Source organism: Mesoplodon densirostris, chromosome 7, assembly GCF_025265405.1.
Source record: "Mesoplodon densirostris isolate mMesDen1 chromosome 7, mMesDen1 primary haplotype, whole genome shotgun sequence".
NCBI lineage: Eukaryota > Metazoa > Chordata > Mammalia > Artiodactyla > Ziphiidae > Mesoplodon > Mesoplodon densirostris.
Window position 1 is genome coordinate 49,477,326 of NC_082667.1, and position 23,363 is coordinate 49,500,688.

A 23,363-nucleotide genomic window follows, 5' to 3' on the forward strand; every position below is an offset into this window, starting at 1 on the left:
CTCCCCACCTCTCGCATCTGGGGCCATCAGTATCTTTCTCATTCACCACTGTGGCCTCAGTGCCTACACAACACCTGGCACTATATAGTACATGCTCAATACATATTGGTTGAATATGTGTGTGTGTAATTATATCTTTCAACTAATATTTAAGATCTTATCATTGGTGATCAATTTTGTTTACACCTTGCCTTCTTACTGGTGTTCTGGTTTTTTTTTTTTTTAATACAAATATACCTGTGAATGACAGGCTGTTTCTTAGGTTGATTAAATTTGAATTGATTATATTTATTGCAGGAGAAATGAGAGGATGTGAGAAAACACAGAATTCTCATGGGACAAGATCACTGGAAAGGATGAGGGAAAAGTATGGATACTGACAGCAGAGGTGTCATTATCAACTTCCCCACTTCTAAAATTCATTGGTTTATTTATCAAACATATATTAAGTGCCAACTCTGCCTGGCACCATAGTAGGCAGTAAAAATACAAAAATGAGTAAGATAGGATTTCTCCCCTCAAGTGATTCATGATTTATAGATAGAAATAAACATTTAAACAAAATATTTCCTCCTCTTCCTCACTTTCCACAACCAATCCATCAGTATATCTAGTAGATTCTAATTAGCCCTTTCATCTGTCCCTTTCTCTTTATTCTGATTACCACTGCCACTAGTCTAATCCAGGCCACCATGTCTTTTATCAAGATTATGTAATAGCCTCTAACAATAATCCTTGCTTTCTTTTTTCCAGACTCCCCTGCACCCCAAATCTATCCATGTCTGGTACATCTCTACACTGTACTTTGAGAACTCTTTCTAAAACATTATTCTAGTTTTGAATACTACAATGGCTTTCCATTGTCTTTAGGTTCAAGTCCAATTCCTTAACATGCCTTGCAAAGGCCTTCAAGGCTTGATCTCCACTCCTCGCCTCACCAGCAGTTAAACTGTTCCTGGAACACTTCTCCCTCTCTTTATTCACCTGGCTAACTTCTATTTGACCTTCAGATCTCAGCTACCTCCGTTGCTCCAAGTTTTCCTTAGCCTCCCTAGCCCCAACATGATTCTCCCATTATATACTGCTACAACACCCTGTATTTCACTTGCCATAGGACTTATTATACTGAATTTTGCTAGTTTGTTTTACTATCTCCCCCCCATTAAACTGTAAAGCTACCTCAGAATGGACATTAGTCTTAAAAATGGGTAAGGCACTCAGACAAATGTGACATCCGGAGGTGACTATTCCAGGCAGGGAGAGAGGCCTGAGTCAAGAACTTGCATGGGGTTTGAAGAAACTATAATGTTATAGCAAGAGTCACAGCTGAGGAGGTGAATAACAACCAGTTGTGGAAAGACTTATGTGTTACGTGAAAGTCTTTGAGCTTTATCAAAAAAGGCAAGTGGACTCAGTCTGTGTTCCATAGAAGCCTGTGAATAGTGCTACCACTGGACCAAAAGAAGCCTTTATGTGATTTTTATGTGATTTAGAAAAAGATACTTCAGCAGACACTGGTCAATGCCAGGGCACTTGGCCTGGAGAAAGGGCATGCCCTGGATTTCTTTCAGTAATCACTAGCCCCTGCTCAGTCATATATGATGCCCTGACTCTGGATTCCTCAGAGCCCTCTGTGGAGTCACAAACAAGGGCCTTCCAACAGGTTCTGCTGTGATTCCCTTCCCTCCCCACCACAGAAATCACAGAAAGTCTGCCTTTGTTATATACAGACAATTATAAATGTACATTATGTAGCTTCTGAGTAAGATTTCATTTGAAGAAAGGGTTTCTTTGCTTATACTTTTTATTTTTATTTTTTTTATTTTTTAACATCTTCATTAGAGTATATTTGCTTTACAATGGTGTGTCAGTTTCTGCTTCATAACAAAGTGAATCAGTTATACATATACATATGTCCCCATATCTCTTCCCTCTTGCATCTCCCTCCCTCCCACCCTCCCTATCCCACCCCTCTAGGTGGTCACAAAGCACCAACCTTATCTCCCTGTGCTATGTGGCTGCTGCCCACTAGCTGTCTATTTTACGTTTGGTAGTGTATATATGTCCATGCCACTCTCTCACTTTGTCCCAGCTTACCGTTCCCCCTCCCTGTATCCTCAAGTCCATTTTCTACGTCTGCATCTTTATTCCTGTCCTGCCCCTAGGTTCTTCAGAACCTTTTTTTTTTTTTAGATTCCATATATATGTGTTAGCATATGGTATTTGTTTTCCTCTTTCTGACTTACTTCACTCTGTATGACAGTCTCCAGGTGCATCCACCGCACTACAAATAACTCAGTTTCATTCCTTTTTATGACTGAGTAATATTCCATTGTATATATGTGCCACATCTTCTTTATCCATTCATCTGTTGATGGACACTTAGGTTGCTTCCATATCCTGGCTATTGTAAGTAGAACTGCAATGAACATTTTGGTACATGACTCTTTGATTTATGGTTTTCTCAGGGTATATGCCCAGTAGTGGGATTCCTGGGTCATATGGTAGTTCTATTTTAGTTTTTTAAGGAACCTCCATACTGTTCTCCATAGTGGCTGTGTCAATTTACGTTCCCACCAACAGTGCAAGAGGGTTCCCTTTTCTCCACACCCTCTCCAGCATTTACTGTTTGTAGATTTTTTGATGATGGCCATTCTGACTGGTGTGAGGCAATACCTCATTGTAGTTTTGATTTGCATTTCTCTAATGATTAATGATGTTGAGCATTCTTTCATGTGTTTCTTGGCAATCTGTATATCTTCTTTGCAGAAATGTCTATTTAGCTCTTCTGTCCATTTTTGGATTGGGTTGTTTGTGTTTTTTTGATATTGAGCTGCGTGAGTTGCTTGTATGTTTTGGAGATTAATCCTTTTTCAGTTGCTTCATTGGCAAATATTTTCTCCCATTCTGAGGGTTGTCTTTTCATCTTGTTTATGGTTTCCTTTGCTGTGCAAAAGCTTTTAAGTTTCATTAGGTTCCATTTGTTTATTTTTGTTTTTATTTCCATTTCTCTAGGAGAGGGGTTAAAAAGGATCTTGCTGTGATTTATGTCATAGAGTGTTCTGCCTATGTTTTCCTCTAAGAGTTTGATAGTGTCTGGCCTTACATTTATGTCTTTAATCCATTTTGAGTTTATTTTTGTGTATGGTGTTAGGGAGTGTTCTAATTTCATTCTTTTACATGTAGCTGTCCAGTTTTCCCAGCACCACTTATTGAAGAGGCTGTCTTTTCTCCACCGTATATTCTTGCCTCCTTTATCAAAGATAAGGTGACCATATGTGCATAGGTTTATCTCTGGGCTTTCTATCCTATTCCATTGATCTATCTTTCTGTTTTTGTGCCAGTACCATACTGTCTTGATTACTGTAGCTTTGTAGTATAGTCTGAAGTCAGGGAACCTGATTCCTCCAGCTCTGTTTTTCTTTCTCAAGATTGTTTTGGCTATTCGGGGTCTTTTGCATTTCCATACAAATTGTGTGATTTTTTTCTTCTAGTTCTGTGAAAAATGCCAGTGGTGGGCTTCCCTGGTGGTGCAGTGGTTGAGAGTCCACCTGCCGATGCAGGGGATACGGGTTCGTGCCCCAGTCCAGGAAGATGCCAAATGCCATGGAGCAGCTAGGCCTGTGAGCCATGGCCGCTGAGCCTGCGCATCCGGAGCCTGTGCTACACAATGGGAGAGGCCACAGCAGTGAGAGGCCCGTGTACAGCAAAAAAAAAAAAAAAAAAAAAAAAAATGCCAGTGGTAGTTTGATAGGGATTGCACTGAATCTGTAGATTGCTTTGGGGAGTAGAGTCATTTTCACAATGTTGATTCTTCCAATCCAAGAACATGGTATATCTCTCCATCTATTTGTATCATCTTTAATTTCTTTCATCAGTGTCTTATAAATTTCTGCATACAGGTCTTTTTTCTCCTTAGGTGGGTTTATTCCTAGATATTTTATTCTTTGGTTACAATGGTAAATGAGAGTGCTTTCTTAATTTCACTTTCAGATTTTTCATCAGTAGTGTATAGGAGTGCAGGAGATTTCTGTGCATTAACTTTGTATCCTGCTACTTTACCAAATTCATTGATTAGTTCTAGTAGTTTTCTGGTAGCATCTTTAGGATTCTCTATGTATAGTATCATGTCATCTGCAAACAGTGACAGCTTTACTTCTTCTTTTCCCATTTGGATTCCTTTTATTTCTTTTTATTCTCTGATTGCTGTGGCTAAAACTTCCAAAACTATGTTGAATAATAGTGGTGAGAGTGGGCAATCTTGTCTTGTTCCTGATCTTAGTGGAAATGGTTTCAGTTTTTCACCACTGAGGATGATGCCTGCTGTGGGTTTGTTGTATATGGCCTTTATTATGTTGAGGAAAGTTCCCTCTATGTCTACTTTCTGCAGGGTTTTTTAATCATAAATGGGTGTTGAATTTTGTCAAAAGCTTTCTCTGCATCTATTGAGATGATCATATGGTTTTTCTCCTTCAATTTGTTAATATGGTTTATCACATTGATTGATTTGTGTATATTGAAGCATTCTTGCGTTCCTGGGATAAAACCCACTTTATCATACTGTATGATCCTTTTAATATACTGTTGGATTTGCTAGTATTTTGTTGAGGATTTTTGCATCTATGTTCATCAGTGATATTGGCCTATAGTTTTCTTTCTTTGTGACATCTTTGTCTGGTTTTGGTATCAGAGTGATGGCTTATGTTTTTTAAATGTTTGAAAATCTGCTGTAGGCAGTGGAAAGCAGTCAAAGACTATTAAATAGGGGAATAAAGCAATCAGGTGTATTTCCAATAACCCCATTCTCACAATAAATTGGAAGATGGATTTTAAAGGACAAAACTAGAAACAAGGAGACTGGTTATAAATTTTTTTCCAGAATCTGGGTGATTGACAATAAGAGCCACAGTAGGATAAATGAGTATAAAGAAAAGTTTAAATCTAAAAAACTGTGTGACAGATTGGATGTGTGGCTGAGAGAGAAGGAGAACTCGCCATTTTTGGAGATGGAATGATTTACTTTGGTAGAGAATAAAAAGTAAAGTACGTAGTTGTCCATGGAGAGAGAATAAGCATAATTTGGCATTCTGCTGCATTTGAAGTACATTCCAGACTTCCAAGTGGAGCTAGGTGGCAGGCTGAGTTAGCCCTGAATTTAGATTTATAGAACACCAGAGTTAGAAAAGAATTGTAAAATCATTGAACTCAATTTAAACAGAGACAAGAAAAAAAATGCCTTACTTAAATGGAAAGTGTGAGGGTTAGAATTCCAATCTGGTTTATAACTCACTATTCTTTGCTCCATACCATGCTCCTTGTGCTTCTCAACTTTTCACTAAAATGTTCATCGACATCACATAGTCAAACCAAATTAGAATCAGAAAATGTAAAATGATCGATTTCATATATGCTGATCCATATCAATTTCTGGGATTGGAGTAAATCTTAGTAGAGGAAAATAGAAAATCAAATCCAACATTTGAAAATGCATTTCTTAATGTATAGTACTTAATTATAGGTTCTGCAGGGGTACCAGATCAATCTGTAGCTTTTTCATGAGAATCTACCATGCATTTGCATTTCAGGCATTATAGGCAATGAGGACTTGTGTGATTAGGAAACATTTCATGAGGCTGGAGAGTGTGAGCTTGCCTTTGAATGAGGCTGGTTTGAGCTAGGCATTTGGGAGGCAGAAAGCACCATGAAATAAAATGTAGAAACAGGAATGAGCTTGTTATATTTTCAGGACAATGAGGATGTGGATTGACTGAAGCAGGAGTTTGAGAGGTATAAGAAGAGGCTAGATTTAGAGGCCTTTCAATGACACTCATTCATTCTTAAGTGACAACTGTATAGCAGACACTAGGAATACAAGGGTAAATTAACCACAGCTTTGATTTTATGTAGGTTAAATTACTCGACAAATTTTGAGGGAGAGGAAATAATGATAGGGTTGCTTTAGGAAATTGTAGCTGAGCTGGTCTCCTGTGGGATGACGTAAAGAGGGACTAGGTAACCTGGCATCAGGAAAACTAGCTAGAAAGCTACTTTATTAATCCAGATGGGAGGTACTGGGACCTCGTTTCTTGAAAGTTGATACATAGTCCTGTCTGTGGACAGAGTATTGGACCGAGTGGACTAAGTAACCTCCAGTCCTATGATCCTTTCCTTTTGAAGTCCCTATTTAGTGCCTCTTTTCCATGTTGCATTCACCAATTTACCTGGCTTGAGATTTGTTACTGGACTCTCTCCTTTTCTGGGAAAGTGCCAAAAGACCAATCACTGACTCTAAAATAGCAATTTCTTCCCCCATTGTGGGAAAGCTGTGATTTTTCCCAGATGACAGCTGCAGAGAATCCTGGAAGGGTTTTATATATGGGAAATGAAGTGGCAAATGGGGAGAGAAAAACAGTATATTCACTGTAGGAGATGGCTTCTACAGATCATAAACTCAAGCTACTCTCACCCAGAGTCAGAGACGAGAGCAGGAGCCCTATTTTTAAAATGTAGGATAGAGTGGCTATCAGTTAGCCTTTGCTGTAGGAAAACAGTAGGGAAAAGAGTCTCATATAAAATGAGTGCTGGAAAATGGCTCTCATACACAATTTCATATAGTATGGCAGCTGTGGTCTCCTGGTCCATATTCCCTTAGAGACTTCATTCCAAATAATGAAGAGCTGTAACATTGAAGGGATTGGGTTCAGAGTCAGAGCTCAGAACTTCCAGCACAGTCACCTGGGTCTACATAAGACTGAGTAGTCCTGTTCATTTTAGAATGAACCACACACTAGCCAAGTAGAGTGACTCTTCAGAACCTTGAGCAGTGGTTTTCAGAGTATGTCCCAGACCAACAACACCAGCATTACCTAGAAACTTGTTAGAGAAGTGAATCCTCTTTCCTGCTCCAGACCTACTGAATCAGAAACTCTCTGGCAGTGGAGCCCAGCAATCTATGACTTAAATCCTTCAAGTAACTCTAATGCACGCTAAAGTTTGAGAACCCTTTCTAAATCTAGTTTTAAAGTATAGAAATCTGATTCTAAAGTTGAGAACTATATTTTCATTAAGAAAAAAATTTAGGTTTTGTTATTTGGCTCAGCTTTACCACTTTCTAGTATGATCCTTAATCCTACTGATGGTTAGCAATTGAGATTGGTCCTTAATTATGTCCCAAAATTATCTTTAACAAACTAGAGAGATATGAATGGTGCAGTGCATAAGCTTTGATATTACCTAGACAACACATACTGTCATTATAGACTTCTTTAACTTCAGTTTTTGTTGTAAAATGAAAGAAGCAATATCTACCTTTCAAGGTTTCTATTTAGATTAAACAGATTAAAGAATATATACATAGTACATAGTGTAAATATCTCCCATTATGTACCAAGGATTATACCATTTGAATAAACCAGAGACCACAGTTCAGTATAATAAGCACAGTTTAGTGCTTTTATAAATACTGTACTTTTATAAACACAGTATGTACACCTAATTAAATTTGAATAGCAGATAAACACAAGTAATTTTTGAGTATAAGTATGTCCCAAACATGGTACAGAACATACTTACACTAAAAAGTGTTTATCTGAATAATAATTATTACTGTTTTTATCTGAAATCCAAATTTAACTAAATGTCCTATACTTTGATTTGCTAGGTCTGGTAACTTCATTAATATTTTGTACTGGCCACCTAGTAGAGGGACACTGGACCAGCCAGTAGAGCCAAGGATGACTTCCCAGAAGACAAGATAAACTTGAATTAAGTATTAAAAGGAAAATAGGAATGAGGTAAGGGATATAGTGCATGCAAAGTGCTGGTCACAAAGTCTGCCTGTATTAGTTAGAAATTTTTGTTGATGAGTAACAAAGATCCACCTGAGCTTACTTAATCAAAAAGGGGAATAAATTAGAAGGACACTTGGAATATCTTCTGAAATTCAAGGCTGGATTGGACAACCAGGGACTGAAGCCCTTACTTCTTTCCAAAAATTTGCTTTATTCCCATCTTCTCGCAAATAAGTTTTTGCTACTTTTCAGTCAGTGTGGAAGAAAAAGGCCCCAATATGAAGCTTTCAAACTTCTATTTCTTCTGTTTAGATAGAACCTCTGAATCTCATCGCTTCAATTCCAGATTCCCCAAAACAGGGACTGTCAAACTTGACAAGTGATCCATGATAAGCTGTATGAACTGTCACTCTTCCTGCAACCCTGTGAATGTTTGGTAGAGAAAAAGTCCTAGTAGATATTACTACATCAACTCATATCCGATGCTTCCAAAAATCAGTCCTTTACCTTTCCTAGAAAACTGTTAAATTATGTTGATTTTTATTATTTTATTCTCAACTTTAATGGACTAATAGCACCTAGTGAGGTCAATGAAATAAATGGTTTTTTAAGGTGAGAAGTTTCAACAAGGAGGAACCTTAGCTGGTGGAACTTTAAATATACCCAGTGAACCCACATGTGCTTCATGAGAGGATACAGGAAGACAGCAGACAGACACAATTAAGTAGATTTAGAAAAGGTCATAATGATTTGAAGCCATTTGGGTCAATCTGTGTGTGTGTGTGTGTGTGTGTGTGTATGAGTTGTGTTGTGTTGTGTTGTTTTTTCCTTTTCTCTGGTAACGTAAAGCATCTCTTTTCTTAAACTTTTGAGTGTCTATTATTTGTTCTTAACCTACCTTTAGTGACTCTAGGAATAAAAGAAAAGTAAGGCATTTTTGCTACCTTAACCTTGAGAGCCTTTCTGGTATCCTTATAGTTCACATAAAATCTATGCAATTATTCTTTTTAAACAGATTCTGATTTTTATAAATCATTGATCTCTTTAAGCACAGACAGTATAATTCCCAGCCAGTGTTTTCCATTTGATAATGTAGTATTGCATTTCATCCAGCACATGAAACACTGATCAGCTTTCTCCATGATGTGGCCCTTTGGTCTGTAATTAATTCATCTATTTGACCAAAGAGAGTAGGACTGAGTGGAGACAATAAAGAATAAGCCAATCAAGACCCCAACCCACCCCATCTTAATAAGCAGTAAGTTTCAAAATTAAGCTTCAGACCTGTGACCTAAAGCCTCCTTTTGAATCAAGGCTTGAGCGGTCTGAGTGGCTGGATGTGTTTACAGGTGTGGAGTGGGGCAAGGACAGAGTAGGCACGAGCTGGTGGGAATTCTGCCAAGTGTTCTGATCTTTAGAAGCTTTCTCTAAGGCTACCATAAAGCTATAGTTTATATTAGAACTGACTATTTTCTTGATGGTAGAGGAGAGGGAAGATGAAAGGGGAATAAAGCTACACTCCACAAAACAAGACTTACTTAAAAGCCTTATTTTTACATTTTTCTTCCCCCAAGTCCCATTCATTGCATCTCTTTCTCTCTTCTCCATATAAAATTTCAAAAATACTTTCAGTACCTGATGGTAGCCCTCCCTTCCTTTCTGTCCCTTTATAATTTTTTTCCCTCCACTATAGTCTTTTGACATCCTTTCTCATGCAAATTTTTCTTGTTTTTTTCATGACTATAATAGCTTACCATTTTTCAGGCACTGTGCTAAATATTTCACATATATTATTTAATCCATACAGCAATCTTATTATCCCTATTTTCACATGCAAAAGCTGAAGCTTTGAGATGTCAAGTGACTTGCCCAAAGTCACATAGCTCCTGAGTTCTAGAGCTGGGACAAGATCCCAGTCGTGTCTAGGTGTGGCCAAGGCTCCCAGGCCCATGTTCTTAGGTTCTCTGCAATGATGTCTGTCCATTACAGAACTTTTGGAAGAAACAAAAATAGAAATATGCTTTTTAAAACATCCGAATAGGCACATTGTGCTTGCCCATGGAGGGCCAGAAGTCAAGTCGGAGGCGGAGGTGACTCTGCTTCCGTTTCTGGTTTTGCTCAAATGTTTGGGTTTTCTTCGTGGCCGCCCAAGATGAATCGATTCTTCAGGAAAGCGAAACCCAAGGCTCCACCGCCCAGCTTGACTGACTGATTACATTGGCACAGAGGACAGCAGGGCAGAATCCATTGACAAGAAGATTTCTCGGCTGGATGCTGAACTAGTGAAGTATAAGGCTCAGCTCAAGAAGATGAGAGAGGGTCCTGCAAAGGTATGAGCAGCAGCGGGACAGTCTTGCCCAACAGTCATTTAACATGGGACAAGCCAATTACATCATCCACTCATTGAAGGACACCAAGACCACAGTTGATGCTATGAAACTGGGTATAAAGGAAATGAAGAAAGCATACAAGCAAGTGAAAATCGACCAGACTGAGGATCTACAAGACCAGCTAGAGGATATGATGGAAGATGCAAATGAAATCCAAGAAGCACTGAGTCATAGTTATGGCACCCCAGAATTAGATGAAGATGACCTAGAAGCAGAGTTGGATGCACTGGGCGATGAGCTTCTGTCTGATAAAGACAGTTCTTATTTGGATGAAGCAGTAGGTGCACCTGCAATTCCAGAAGGTGTTCCCACTAACACAAAGAATAAGGATGGAGTCCTGGTGAGTGAATTCAGATTGCCACAGATCTCTGCTTCATAGACTTGCATCATTCAAGTACATCATGTAAAATAAACACATATGCTGGGACTAGGAAATATTTATCTTTCCAAGTTTGCCATAACAGATTTAGGTTTCTTTCCTTTCTTTGGAGGAAAAGTTAATTACATTGCTTTCATTTTTTTTTCCGTTAAGAGATTCATTGCTTGGGCTTCCCTGGTGGCCCAGTGGTTGAGAGTCCGCCTGACAATGCGGTGGACACGGGTTCGTGCCCTGGTCCGGGAGGATCCCGCATGCTGCGGAGCGGCTGGGCCCGTGAGCCATGGCCACTGAGCCTGCACGTCTGGAGCCTGTGCTCTGCAACAGGAGAGGCCACAACAGTGAGAGGCCCGTGTACCACAAAAAAAAAAAAAAAAAAAAAAAAAAAAACAGAGATTCATTGCTTGAAGGAAGCTTTCTTCATACTAAATTTTTATTCCTTTTCTTTTATCAAGACTAACTTACTTAAAATTATCATTGGGTATGTATAACTTCATTCCTTAATAGTAATTTTGAAATAAAACCAAGGAAATGGGAATCTTTAAGTTCTATGACAGCATATCTCCACAATCTCAAATTGACCTGATAAATTGATGACAAAGATGAGATCAGTGGGACTGTCCATATTATGATTCAAAACCATTTTCTCTTGTGGTATTATAGGTTGGTTAAAGTGATGGCCTTTTTTGGTGAGTTTTGTTGTGTCTTGTGAGTAAATCATTACTGTGTGCAGTATTGGAATGGAATTATCACTACTGTATCATGGGTGGCTATTTTAATTCTGTGGTTCCTTCAGTATTACAGCAGACTTGTAATCAATAATGAATATTTCTTGATATTTAATGTATAGGACATTTATTTATACTCAATAAATATTTTTCAAAAGGAAAAAAATCCATAATCTCCATATCCACAAAGAACCAGAGCTGAAACTTTATCTTTCCTCCCACTATTTTTTAATACATAAGAAACAGATTTTTTAAAAAAAATTTTAATACAAGCATTTAGTGATTATTTTTAATGAATTAACATCCTTACAAATGTATAAAATCACAAATCTTGTTTTACAATAGAACATACTTTAATACCTATGAATGAGAGTAGATATTACATGTTATTTTAGATATCTTCAAAGTAGAACAAATAATTTTTAAGTATTAGTTGACTTTTCAGTGATACTATATCATATTCCAGAATATTTATTTAGTGCAAATTTTTTTCTTTTGGCCGCATCACACGGCTTGCAGAATCTTAATTCCCTGACCAGGTGTTGAACAAGCTGAGTCCTAACCACTGGACCACCAGGGAATTCCCTGCTTAGTGCAAATTTTAGATGTGATTCTGTGGACATGTTAGTGACAAAATGTACTTTTTGTTTCAAAGATATTTTTTGCAAGGAAATTTACCAGAATGTCCAAAGGAACTGAGACTAGGAAAAGATTAAAATTAACCTTTTAATTTCATGGACAATACTGGTCCACAAGAAAGGATATTGTAGACTTATATCCGAAACAGCAAGCCCTGAAAGAGTGAAACCATCAACTTAATTACGTGGGTACAGTAGGGAGAAAGTTTATATGTAAATGGCTTTCTAATACAATGTCTCAGAAATATGATAAAGACTTCACTTTTCACTGAAACAGTGTTATTTGAGTTTGAAGCTAGTGGTATATTTATATGTTTCAGAATGAATTCCAGTGCTGCCTTTACTCATGGAGATTATCTACTGGTAGAGAAAGCAAATTAATTCTAAATAGCCATGACCCTCTAGCGAAATGCTATTTCAAGTGATTGGGAGGAAGGAAAGTTGAGTCCCCTAGTTTGGCTTGATATTCTTTCTTTTCTGTTTTAAGAATTTGAATATAAACTTCTCCCCTCACATTCCCCCCCTTTTTTTTTTTAAACAATCAACTCTGAGTAACTTTGTATTCGCATAGGCTCCAGGAAAGGACAAAACTAGATTGGAATCGTGTTGCTGCCCTCGCCAACACTGTGACCTTGTCAGTAAAATTTCATTGTCTGTAAAATAAAAATCTCTGTTTTATAAATGGTTTGATTTAAACACGAGCAAATAAGTGAAGTCACTAAAATGATATATGGCACATAGCAGACCCTTTAAAAATTTCAATTTCCATCCTATTTACCTTTCAACAAATTCTGAGCACAGCATCTTTGATTCACCTATCAATAGCTGCAACTCTCTCATATATGGTACGTTACAGTTTACGCATACATCCATATATTTATGTCTGGTTACTCCTCTCATTAACTCTAGGCATGTTTACTCTCTTTTCATGGGAAACTGAAGTTCAAAAAGATGAAGTGACTCGACCATGGTCGCACAGCTGATACACAGCTGGGACTCAAATCCAAACCTCCTGACTGCTAGTCCGGTGAGGTTTTTTTAGTGCACTAAAGCTGCCTACTTTGTCCACATGTTCAGAAAAAAACATCTGATTTAGGCTGTGATTTCCTCACCCCAGCATTTGATAATTAAGGATTCCAGTGTATACAAAAGGAAAAAATTTAGTAGAGTTTGAATAGATAGAGCATCCAGAATTTTCTCTTTAATGTCAGCCACTCCCTTCTATGGAAAGCAGTGTTTTAATATATGATTAGTATGCTGAGCATAGGGTGATGGTAAACATTATGTTTTTGCATTATCATGAGATGACAAAATTACCCACTCTCAAAGGACCAGCTGCTGCAGGGCGGCTGGCACCCGTGATGCCTACATTCTCAAAACTATTTTAAATGGTAGTTTTCCATGATTTTTTTAGTCAGTCAGAGAGGAAATGTCTGTAGAAACCTATTAAAGCCATAGCATCTGTTATGATGAAATGACACCACTGAATCTTAGTAAGTGAGATTGTTCTAGCTCAAGAATTTGAAGCTAATCAGGGTTCTTATTGAGCCAAGAGTTCCTATCACTCAGTTCCACAAATAGGTATAGAAAAGTTATGAACAAAAAAGATAGGAAAATTCTTCCCATACTTTTTATATATTTCCACTACCGTGTTATAATTTTAAATTGATGCACACAACATACATGAAACTGTTCATCACATTAGATGTATGTGTCCTAAGAGGAAAGAACAAATTTTGAAATAAGACCTAGGATCATATCCAACCTCTAATCAAATTGCTGACAGCTTTCGACAAAGAACTTAACCACTTGGAACAACTCTTATCTGTGTAATATGGGTAATAGATCTTATTCTACAAGACTATGGAAGGAATCCAATAGTTAAGAATATTACAAATCAACAAATTGTGCACTGCTACCAATAACAACCATTTATTAGGTGCTTATTACATACTGGGGTCTGTGCTAAGGACTTATATGTACATTACCACATTTAATCTTCCTCATTACCATATTTAATCTTCCCCAAAGTCTTTATCGTAGGCATTACTATTATATCTAGTTTATAGATGAGACTATAGAGGCTTAGAAAAGTTAAAAAAATTATCAATGTTTACAAACTTAGGAAATAGAGGGCCCAATAATTGAACTTAGACTTGCTCTTTCATTCATTTAGCAAAAATTTGCTGAAGAATAGATCACCTGAACAAAATCAGGCACTGTTTGGAAGAAGGAAGTGGGGAATGGAATGGAAGGGGGTTAAGCAACCAACCATGTCCACTTTATCCTGGCCACTGTGGAGAATGAGTTGGAAGGTGACAAGAGAGGATTGGAGAGACTAGGTAGGAGGCTGTGGAAGTAGTTCAGGTGAGAGATGATGTTGACTTCAGCCAAGGGGGTAGCACTGGAGATGAGGAACCTGAATGGACTGTAGATATACTTTGCAGGTGGAGCCGAATGGGTGGTGGGAGGAGGGGTGAAGCATGGGTAGCCCCTTATTTCTTACTCTGAGCAACACAGTGAACTGGGATGGGGAACATGAGAATGGATCTGTGGAGTGAGGGGAAGAACTCCTTCTAATCTCAAGCCTTACACCCTTAACCATTATTAATATTCTCACTAATTATTGTGAATATAAAAGAGATTTACAGTTCATGGCCACTATGAACTATAAAGTATCTAGAAAGCTTAATGGAAAAGTCAGCTTGTTCCTTCCCATGAAAAAAATGGCAAAAAGGAAAAGTCTAATGTAGGCTGTGTCATAATTCTTAGTTTTTAAAGAAAGTACCTAGGGCGAGGATTGAGACTTTATTTGAATTTTGTGAAATCTGGACTTTAATCCCTATAATATCGTGAAATGAATTTGAGGGGATAAAAAAAAACACTGGAAGATAATTTGCCAGAAAGCTAACATTATTTCAGATGATTGAATCAAGTATATATTTTTTTTCTTTCTGCGTGTTATATTTTTCAGATTTTCTAAAATGATTATATATTACTTTTATAGCTAGTAAATTAAAAATTCAAGAAAAACTAATTTATAAAGTTACATTTGCTATGTCTATATAGTCTATGGGAGTAAGTTCTGAGAACCACTCAAATTGTAACCCTCAGTCAAGCCAATTAAAACCAATCAAAATGCTGATGTGACTGACAGAGACCTTAAAATATGTGTCCTTCTAACCACCCCCTATGTGATGCAGTCCCAGTCAGAATGGACTGGAGTTCAGTATGGGACCTGAGCAGTAGGGTGGTCAATGTTGGGAAAACTGTGAAGGCTGAGGAGTTCAAGGTTTTCTTGATTTCCTTCATTTGAAGTATTTCTTCCAAATATAAATATTTTTAAGTTACCTATACCTTTTGCCTCCCCACATCTTAAGGTTAGATACTCATAAGATTCTTTCAGAAATTCTCTTAGCCACTCCTGACCTTTGGCTCTTTTCCTTTCTTTCAGGGTCAATGATTGTATCTTACGGGTGAACGAGGTGGATGTGTCAGAGGTTTCCCACAGTAAAGCAGTGGAAGCGCTCAAAGAAGCAGGGTCTATCGTTCGGCTGTACGTACGTAGAAGACGACCCATTTTGGAGACTGTTGTGGAAATCAAGCTGTTCAAAGGACCTAAAGGTAATAGACACATAAATAACTCACAGTAGAACACCAGTGACAACCTATTTGGCTAAAGATTATGCCATAACCCATCTATGTAGTCCATTCTTTTATTGTCTGATATTCAGCGCTTACCATGAGTTTTGAAATCCTATGATAATGGTAGGTTTTTACGTAGAGTAAAAGAAATCAATACTGTAAATATGAACTCGGAGAAGGAAAGGATAGATTTCTGAAGAAATTTTCTTATAAACAATAGCAACAACAACTATCTACATTTTTCTATAAATTTTTAATCTTACCAGATCATCATGACTTAGCTGGCATGTTAATACTTTCTAACTTTTCAAATGTAAATGGTAACCTCCCTCCTTTAGTAAAATAGTAATGGGAAAAATAATAATTGAAATAGCCTATCCTGAAATAACAATTATTATATTTTTATGACACTTGTGATTTGTTTTGATTTTATAATACTCTTATCTGTTGTATTCAAGTACTACATAGCATTTTATACTTGCAATAGTCAAAATAAGTTAAAATTTATTTTTCTGAAATGTTCACAAATCTCTTGAGGTAATTGCAGTTACCCTGGGGAATCACATAAATAGTAAGATGAATCATTATATTAATTTTTAAGAATAGTCCTTTGAGCTCTTCTCTTCAGAATGATGACATTTAATATTAACAGTATTTCAAATATTTTAGAAAAATCAAATAATTAGCTTGAGTATTTTAAATATTTTAAAAGATTTTGACTACAGAGTCACTATACTCTTTTAGTAAATTATTTCTCTTTCCTTTAAAATCTGTGTAATCTCTAAATGCTGTATGTGATTTACAAATAAGCACACCACCTTCTCTGCGAGGTAGTGGTGGGTGGTATTTAAGATCTCAGTCCCAAGAGTCAGGCAGGACTGAGTTTAAAAGCCTGGTTCAGCCACTTACTAGCAGAGTGACTTTGGTTAGACCAACCCCCTTATTAAATGGGGATCATAAGGGTAGCAGCCCATTGGGCTTATGAGAATTAAACATTTAACTAATAGCTGGCAAGTGATGAGCAGAAAAGCTTGCTGGTTGAGTGCAGACTCCAGAGCCAAAGTGTCTAAATTGGAATCCTAACTCTGCAGCTCACTAGCTGTTTGACCTTGGGCAAATTGCTTAACCTCTCTGAGCCTTAATTTTCTCATCTACAAAATGCAGGTAATAATAGCACTTGCCCCTAGAAATCTTGTGAGGATTAGATGAGTCAATATACATAAGGTGCTCAGAATAATGGCTGGCACAAATTGACAACAAGTATTAACTATATAGTATATACATGTTATTTGTAGTTTGCTCCACATACTTTCAGCCTTTGCTACAATTGTTTGGTAATCTAATAAAATAATCAAGGATCCCTCGTGAGTTAAATTCAAATGCATTAAAATCACATAATTAATTCTGGGGGAGGTAGGCGGTAAGAAAAGAAGTAAAGCATTTCCATACCACAGTATCTGGTGATATGAAAGAAAAGACCTTCTATCCTACATATGTACTAAAACCATATTTGCCATGTGCTTTAAAGTTAAACCAAATGATCATCCCACTACTTCTATTAAAAAGATATACTGTATATAAATAACGTAGATATTTCTACAATTCAATTAACAGCAATTATTCAGCACAGCCTTAAGGCACGTACTAGTTGTAAGCACTCAGCAAAGCATTACCATCCATTAGGAGGTCATGAGTGCTGAGTCACTCGATGACCTCCAGCTGCTCAGCAGAGCACTTAAAGGTTCTAGGGAATCGATAGCCAAAACTCCTTAATTTTATCAGGAACACATTTTTGGGGTATCTCTATCTTTGGTATTAGAGCCCTAGCTGGTTTACTTCTGTCTGAACTATTTTCTCCTTTGAGCCAGGAGTGGGGCAGGAATTGCCCTGGGACAAAGAGAGTGAGATGTGGGGACTGGTGAGCATTAATCAACCAGGAATACCCAGGCAATAACCCAATGAAAGTATGCAGCATATAAGTGATCGGCTTTTCTTTTTTTTTTTTTTTTTTGGTTTATTTATTTATTTTTTAACATCTTTATTGGAGTATAATTGCTTTACCATGGTGTGTTAGTTTCTGCTTTATAACAAAGTGAGTCAGTTACACATACACACATGTTCCCATATCTCTTCCCTCTTGCGTCTCCCTCCCTCCCACCCTCCCTATACCACCCCTCTAGGTGGTCACAAAGCACCGAGCTGATGGGCGATGGGCTTTTTCTACTGGGGAAAGGAGAACCAGGAAAGTGGTAGAGCTAATTTTACATCCCTGAAAGCAGGCTCCTGCCAAATTCCTGTAGAGGGCTGTGAGCCTATTGGTCCTGTTGGGATTATGTTGAGTCAGTCATACTTTTTTGTACTGTCACCATACAAAGATCACTGATGGGGATTTGTTTCTCTATATAGAACTTATTGATTTACAGAGAAAGAAACTGTTTTAGTCATTGTTTAAATCCTTGATGCCTTTCCCTGTGCCTTGAACGCAGGAAGTGCTGAATCAGAGTAAATTGGATTCTACACTAAATCTGATGATACCTTGCAGTCTTAACCTCCCTTGGCACCTTTATTCTTTATTTAATTTCTGTCAATGTTTAACTCATGCTATGGAAACTCTTATGCAGTGGAGACAATGAAGATGAATCAGATGTGCCTCTAATGGGAGAATCAGAAAGTTCTAATGGGAGAGAGAGACATAAAGCCAACTCACTTTAATGCTAGACAGAATGAAATCAGCTCTGTGGTTGAACTTGAGCCATGATTCCAATTGAACAAAGAGGAAGATGTGATTCATCTTAATCAGGAGATCCAAAATGCTCCAGAGAATTTAAAATTTAATATGTGCTTTCAGACCCTTATCTTCCCTTCACTGAGCATGTGGGCATTCTCAATAGTAAATATCAACACTTGCCAACTGGGCTAACTAGCCTCAATTATGAGTATATAATACAGAGTTAACTGAATGTGGTCATTAATTTAGTTCTTCAGTGATTCAACAAATATTTATTAAGTATTTATTTTGGACTTAACACAGACCCAGACAATGAGGATTCACAAAGAAAACAGAATTCTTGCTCAAGAAGATTATGGTCTGATGTAGGAAACACCTATAATATAAATTGGGAAACATGCTATGAATGAGCATAAATGATTAAGGAGGCACAAATTAAATAGTGGGTCAAAGACTTCCATGAGGAAGTGCCACTTACACTAAACTTTGAAATACAAGTAAAATTAGAAGTTAGCTGGACAAAGAGTGGAGGAGAGTATCCAGACAGAAGTAAAAAGCATGTGTGTATGAAGGCCCCAGTGTAGGAAAGATCTTCGTACCTTCCAGGAACTGAAAGAAGTCAGTTATGATTGAAGTTTAATGACAAGATAGTGAATGACACAAAATGATATTGTCAAGGTGAGCAGGGGCCAGATCATGAACAGCTTCATTGACCGTATTTACATATTTGTTATTTTATTTCAAGTGCAATGGGAAGTTCTTGAAACATGTTCAGCATGTGATATGGTCAAATTTGTTGTTTTTAGAAGATCACTCAGCTGCTGTAAAGAAAATGCATTGAAGGGGGCAAGAGTGGGAACAGAATCAGTTAGGGGACACTTGGAGAAGGTAGAGAAAAATGGATGGTGAAGATATAAGTGATGCCACTTATTGGTAATCTAGATGTAGGGTATGTCCAAGGTTGAGGCCCTTGGACGTACTCTAATTGGTCCTTCTAATAGAGCAATCTAATGGATTGGGGTGCCATTTGTGAGATGGGGAAGGCTGTGGAGGAACCCATATGGGGACTCTACTGGACACATTGAGAAGACTGTGAAGATTCTGAAAAGGAGGCAGAACTGGAAAACATCTGTCTGAAAACTCTGTTAATACTCTGAATGTTTCCCATTTTTTATCAAATATCTGGAGTTGGGGAAATACATGAATAATTGACTTTCTCACTTTTACCAATAGTTTTTAATATAAAAATCATGAATATGGCTACTTTAGCTATTTTGAACAGTTATAAATATTTAGTAGATCTATTTTATAGACATTCTTAATGCCCCAGACCATTTTTGTTTGGGAATTATTTTGGGGTTTGTTTATTTGTTTTTACATGGGACAGAAGGTAAACAGTGTTACTCCTTTTTGTTAATGCAATGTTAATGGATTCCTTGAAAAAATAATTTGTGGTAGAATTAAATTTACAGTTTTCCAATTTATACCCTTATGTTTATTCCACCTATCGTACAAATCACTAATTCTGAGATGATCTTTGATGTATGTGATTTATCTTTATAGCAGTACTAACCTTCCCAATATTCAATTAGAATCATCTGGCTGATGATTTATAGCCATGTATTTCAGCAAGGGATATTTGGGTAATATGCACTACTGATTTATAATGTCTCTTCTTAACAATATATAAAAATTTCCCTAACCTCACAGTTATAGATTTGGTCACTGCAAGCAGCTGGGGTGTCTGTGTGCAGGCAGTCAGTTGAGAAAAAAATGGCTAATCATGTATAGGAAGTTGTGATTAGGCAAATCCATTTAGACTTGCCAAGCAACCAAAAATATGCGAGGAAGAGAATCTGAAGTGTGCATGTGGTTTCCCAGGGAATAGCTTTATAATAAAAGTCTTTCTAGTGACTTTCCCAAGGACACTCTAAGTCATAATTTCTCAGGAACTAGATAAGTAAACACTTGTAGACTGTTGGTTTCTGTGGCCTAAGCCAAAGCCTAAACCTATATAAGAAATGAGATGCCTTCTAAGATGTTCTTGCTGCTTACAGATAATATAGCTAGTTGAAGGCCAAGTTCTAGAACTGAAATATTAAGGCCATAACATTGTTAAATCCAAAGGTAGACTTTATTTAACCACCTTATTTTTTAATAAAAACTCAAAGAGTGGTAAATTCTGTGTAGCAAAAAATTTCATCAATTCTACATTATTTTTGAAAATGTTTTTAAACATCTTCAGTTTTAATTTCTTCATAGTTATATACATTTTTGCAGTTATAAAAGTCTGTAACAGTGCAAACTGCAAATGCAGTGAAGAATGCTCTCAGCTTTGTACAAGAAGTAAAAATAACTGTAAAACACACTGACTGTAAAAGTCACTATACTAATGGCCATTTATAATGTGTATAATCCAACCACTAGAGAAACCACATATGTAGTGATGAAGTTCCTGGACGTCTCTCTAAGTAGGTATGAAAACTAGAGTAAGTAAGTGTCTTAACCTCTTTGTGCCTCACCTTCCTCCTCTGCAAAATAAATGTAATTTGAGTATCTAATTCATAAGGTTATTTTCAGGATAATAATTGTAAATTCTCAATACATATTTAATTATTTTTTCTCTTTTTATTATCATAATTGACTAAAAGTTGAATAAAGAAAAGCAGCAAAACACATACTCATTCTGGTGCTTTAAAGTGCTTCCCATAGTATTTTACACTATCTAGTCCTTTAGTAAGTATTAATATTTCTTGTATTAAAGACTCAAAAGTTAATTAAAAGTTTTTAATATTAAGCAATTTCAGATGAAGCCAATACATATTTTCATGCATTGACTCAGATTTCTGCATGTATATACACACACACATATATTTTTAATATATTGGTGTTGGCATCTGTATGTGCCCATATATAGTATGTTCAGCTGTGTTGTTCTCTCTAGCTCTATATAAATTTATTTCTAACAGGTCTGAGTTATGATGTGATATATGAATCTATGTTTTATGAAAATGTGCATATATGTCTGTTTGTATTTTTCCTTAGTTTTCCTAGCTTGGGCATAGATTTCAGTAGCCTCCATGTGTAGAAATATCTCCAAGCATGTTGAAAACTGACCTCATGATGTCTCCTCAGGGTCAGCTTCCACCGCCTGCCCTCCACCAGTACAATCTGCTCTTCCTTCTGTCCTCTCCATTTACGTTAAAGATTGTCCCAGTCATCCAAATTAAAAAGTTCAAAGTCCTTTTCTTTTGATTCTTCTTTCTTCTTTGCCACCTTTATTAAATCAGGCATCATGTCCTTTGGGAACTACCTCCAACATAACTAGTCTTCTCTTTAAAATCTCCACTGCCATTACTATGGTGTTCATATCTTCATTATGTCTCGTCTGATCTACTGTAATAGACTCCATTGCCAATCCCTCCCTTCCATTCCCACATACTTCTAGATCAATCTTTGAAAAATCGCAGCTCTGTTCATTGTTCTCCCCTGCTCAAAAGTCTCTAGTGTTTCTTCCCCGGCACTAGGTAAAAATCTAAATTTCTTGTTACACTATTTCACACCCTCTACGATCTCCCTCTCCAGCAACAAAATTTGATTTCAGCCTTTTCTTCTGTCTTCTCTCATTCATCCATCTTCTTATCCAGGTAAGCTGGACTATGCACAATTTCTTAAACACATGCCATACTTTCCTGCCTCTAAGCCTTTGTTTGTCCTGTTCCCACCTTTGGAATGCGTTTCCTTACCACTGTGATCACTACCTTTTGGCATCATATCCATCCCCAAGAGCCAAGCCAGTTCAATTCTATCTCCTCCACAGAGCTATTACTAATCAATCCAATCAGAAGCAGCCTTTCACTTCTAAGCGCTTCTAAAATACTTCATTTCTTCCTCTTCTGTTCATTTTCTTGTTACTGGACCATCCAAGTAACCTTAGCACATAGAAAAGATAGATATCAACAGCCCAAATTAAGGAGATAAACAAGCTGCAAAGTCTAACACTTAAGACACTGAGTTTATGATCTCTACCCTGGCCTGTGCTAAATTTGAAGCATTTAATGAACACTTAAAAGGGAAGTACAAGTCCTAGGTTTAGTCTGCAACCAAACTCTGTGTTGCAAGTGGGAGGAATTGGGGTGGAGAGATGGAGTAGGGTCCAAGACAGATCATAATCATCACTCATCAGCTCATACTCATCAGTATGGCAGGGGGGAAAAGCAAGGGCCAAGATGGAAGCTGAATGATTTTACTTCCAAGAGGAGTTCCTTATGAGGAAAACACTTGCATGGACCCCTTACAGAAACTATCCATTCAAAAGATTGGGATAAACAGTATTTGAAGCATCTAGCACTTTGCTTAACAGGCCAAGTAATCAAAAACCAATTTCCAGATTATTGAGGATTTTTATTTTATTTTTTCTTAATAGCCTACATAACAGATTTATTGTCCATCCTGGTTAAATATCAACTTAGCATGCCTCTGATATTACAGACAATTTCTCAAATACCTAACTGGAATGAAGTTTACGACTTGGCTCGATCTCTGCATACTCAATTCTTTTCTCTCATCTGTCCTTCCTCCATCTGTTCTGGTCTTTTTTCTCTCTGATACTAACATGACCAGAGTAAACTTTCTCAGAGTTGACATGAGAAACTCAAGTGGCAGTTTTCAGAGATGGTCATTTGGTAAATTAACTATTTCACAACTTGATTTTGGGTATATAGACCTAGAACTACAGCTATTGAGTATATAACAAGTGCTCGATCAACATTTGAATGAGCTAAGATTTTAATTGAAAATTGAGTGTACCATCCTTACAACATAGTACAGAGATTGCCTGCACTGAAATTCTTCTTTTTATCCCATCTGTCCATGGATAATTTTGCTGACGGCGTTCTATAACAAGTTGTACAACTACCACCTGACCATAATAACTTGGGAATGTTTAGGTTAGCAAAGTTTTCAGTTGTCCAGAATTCAGCTGTTCATACTCAAATGGATCACCAGACCACTGGGTAAAAACTGAACACAACGGCTATGCAGTGATTTTGATTGCTGGCATCCAACC

General features: G+C 37.2%; 1 protein-coding gene and 1 pseudogene across 11 annotated transcripts in view; both read left to right on the top strand.

Moving 5' to 3' along the window:
- DLG2 (discs large MAGUK scaffold protein 2) overlaps positions 1-23,363 on the top strand; it is a 1,239,088-nt gene that overhangs the window by 639,709 nt on the left and 576,016 nt on the right. For all 11 annotated transcript variants that reach the window (XM_060105473.1, XM_060105479.1, XM_060105470.1 and 8 more), the window contains one exon: positions 15,377-15,546. In XM_060105473.1, the coding sequence (XP_059961456.1) occupies positions 15,377-15,546 (170 nt within the window). The remainder of the gene's footprint in view (positions 1-15,376; positions 15,547-23,363) is intronic.
- LOC132493941 (charged multivesicular body protein 5-like) lies at positions 9,943-10,559 on the top strand (annotated as a pseudogene).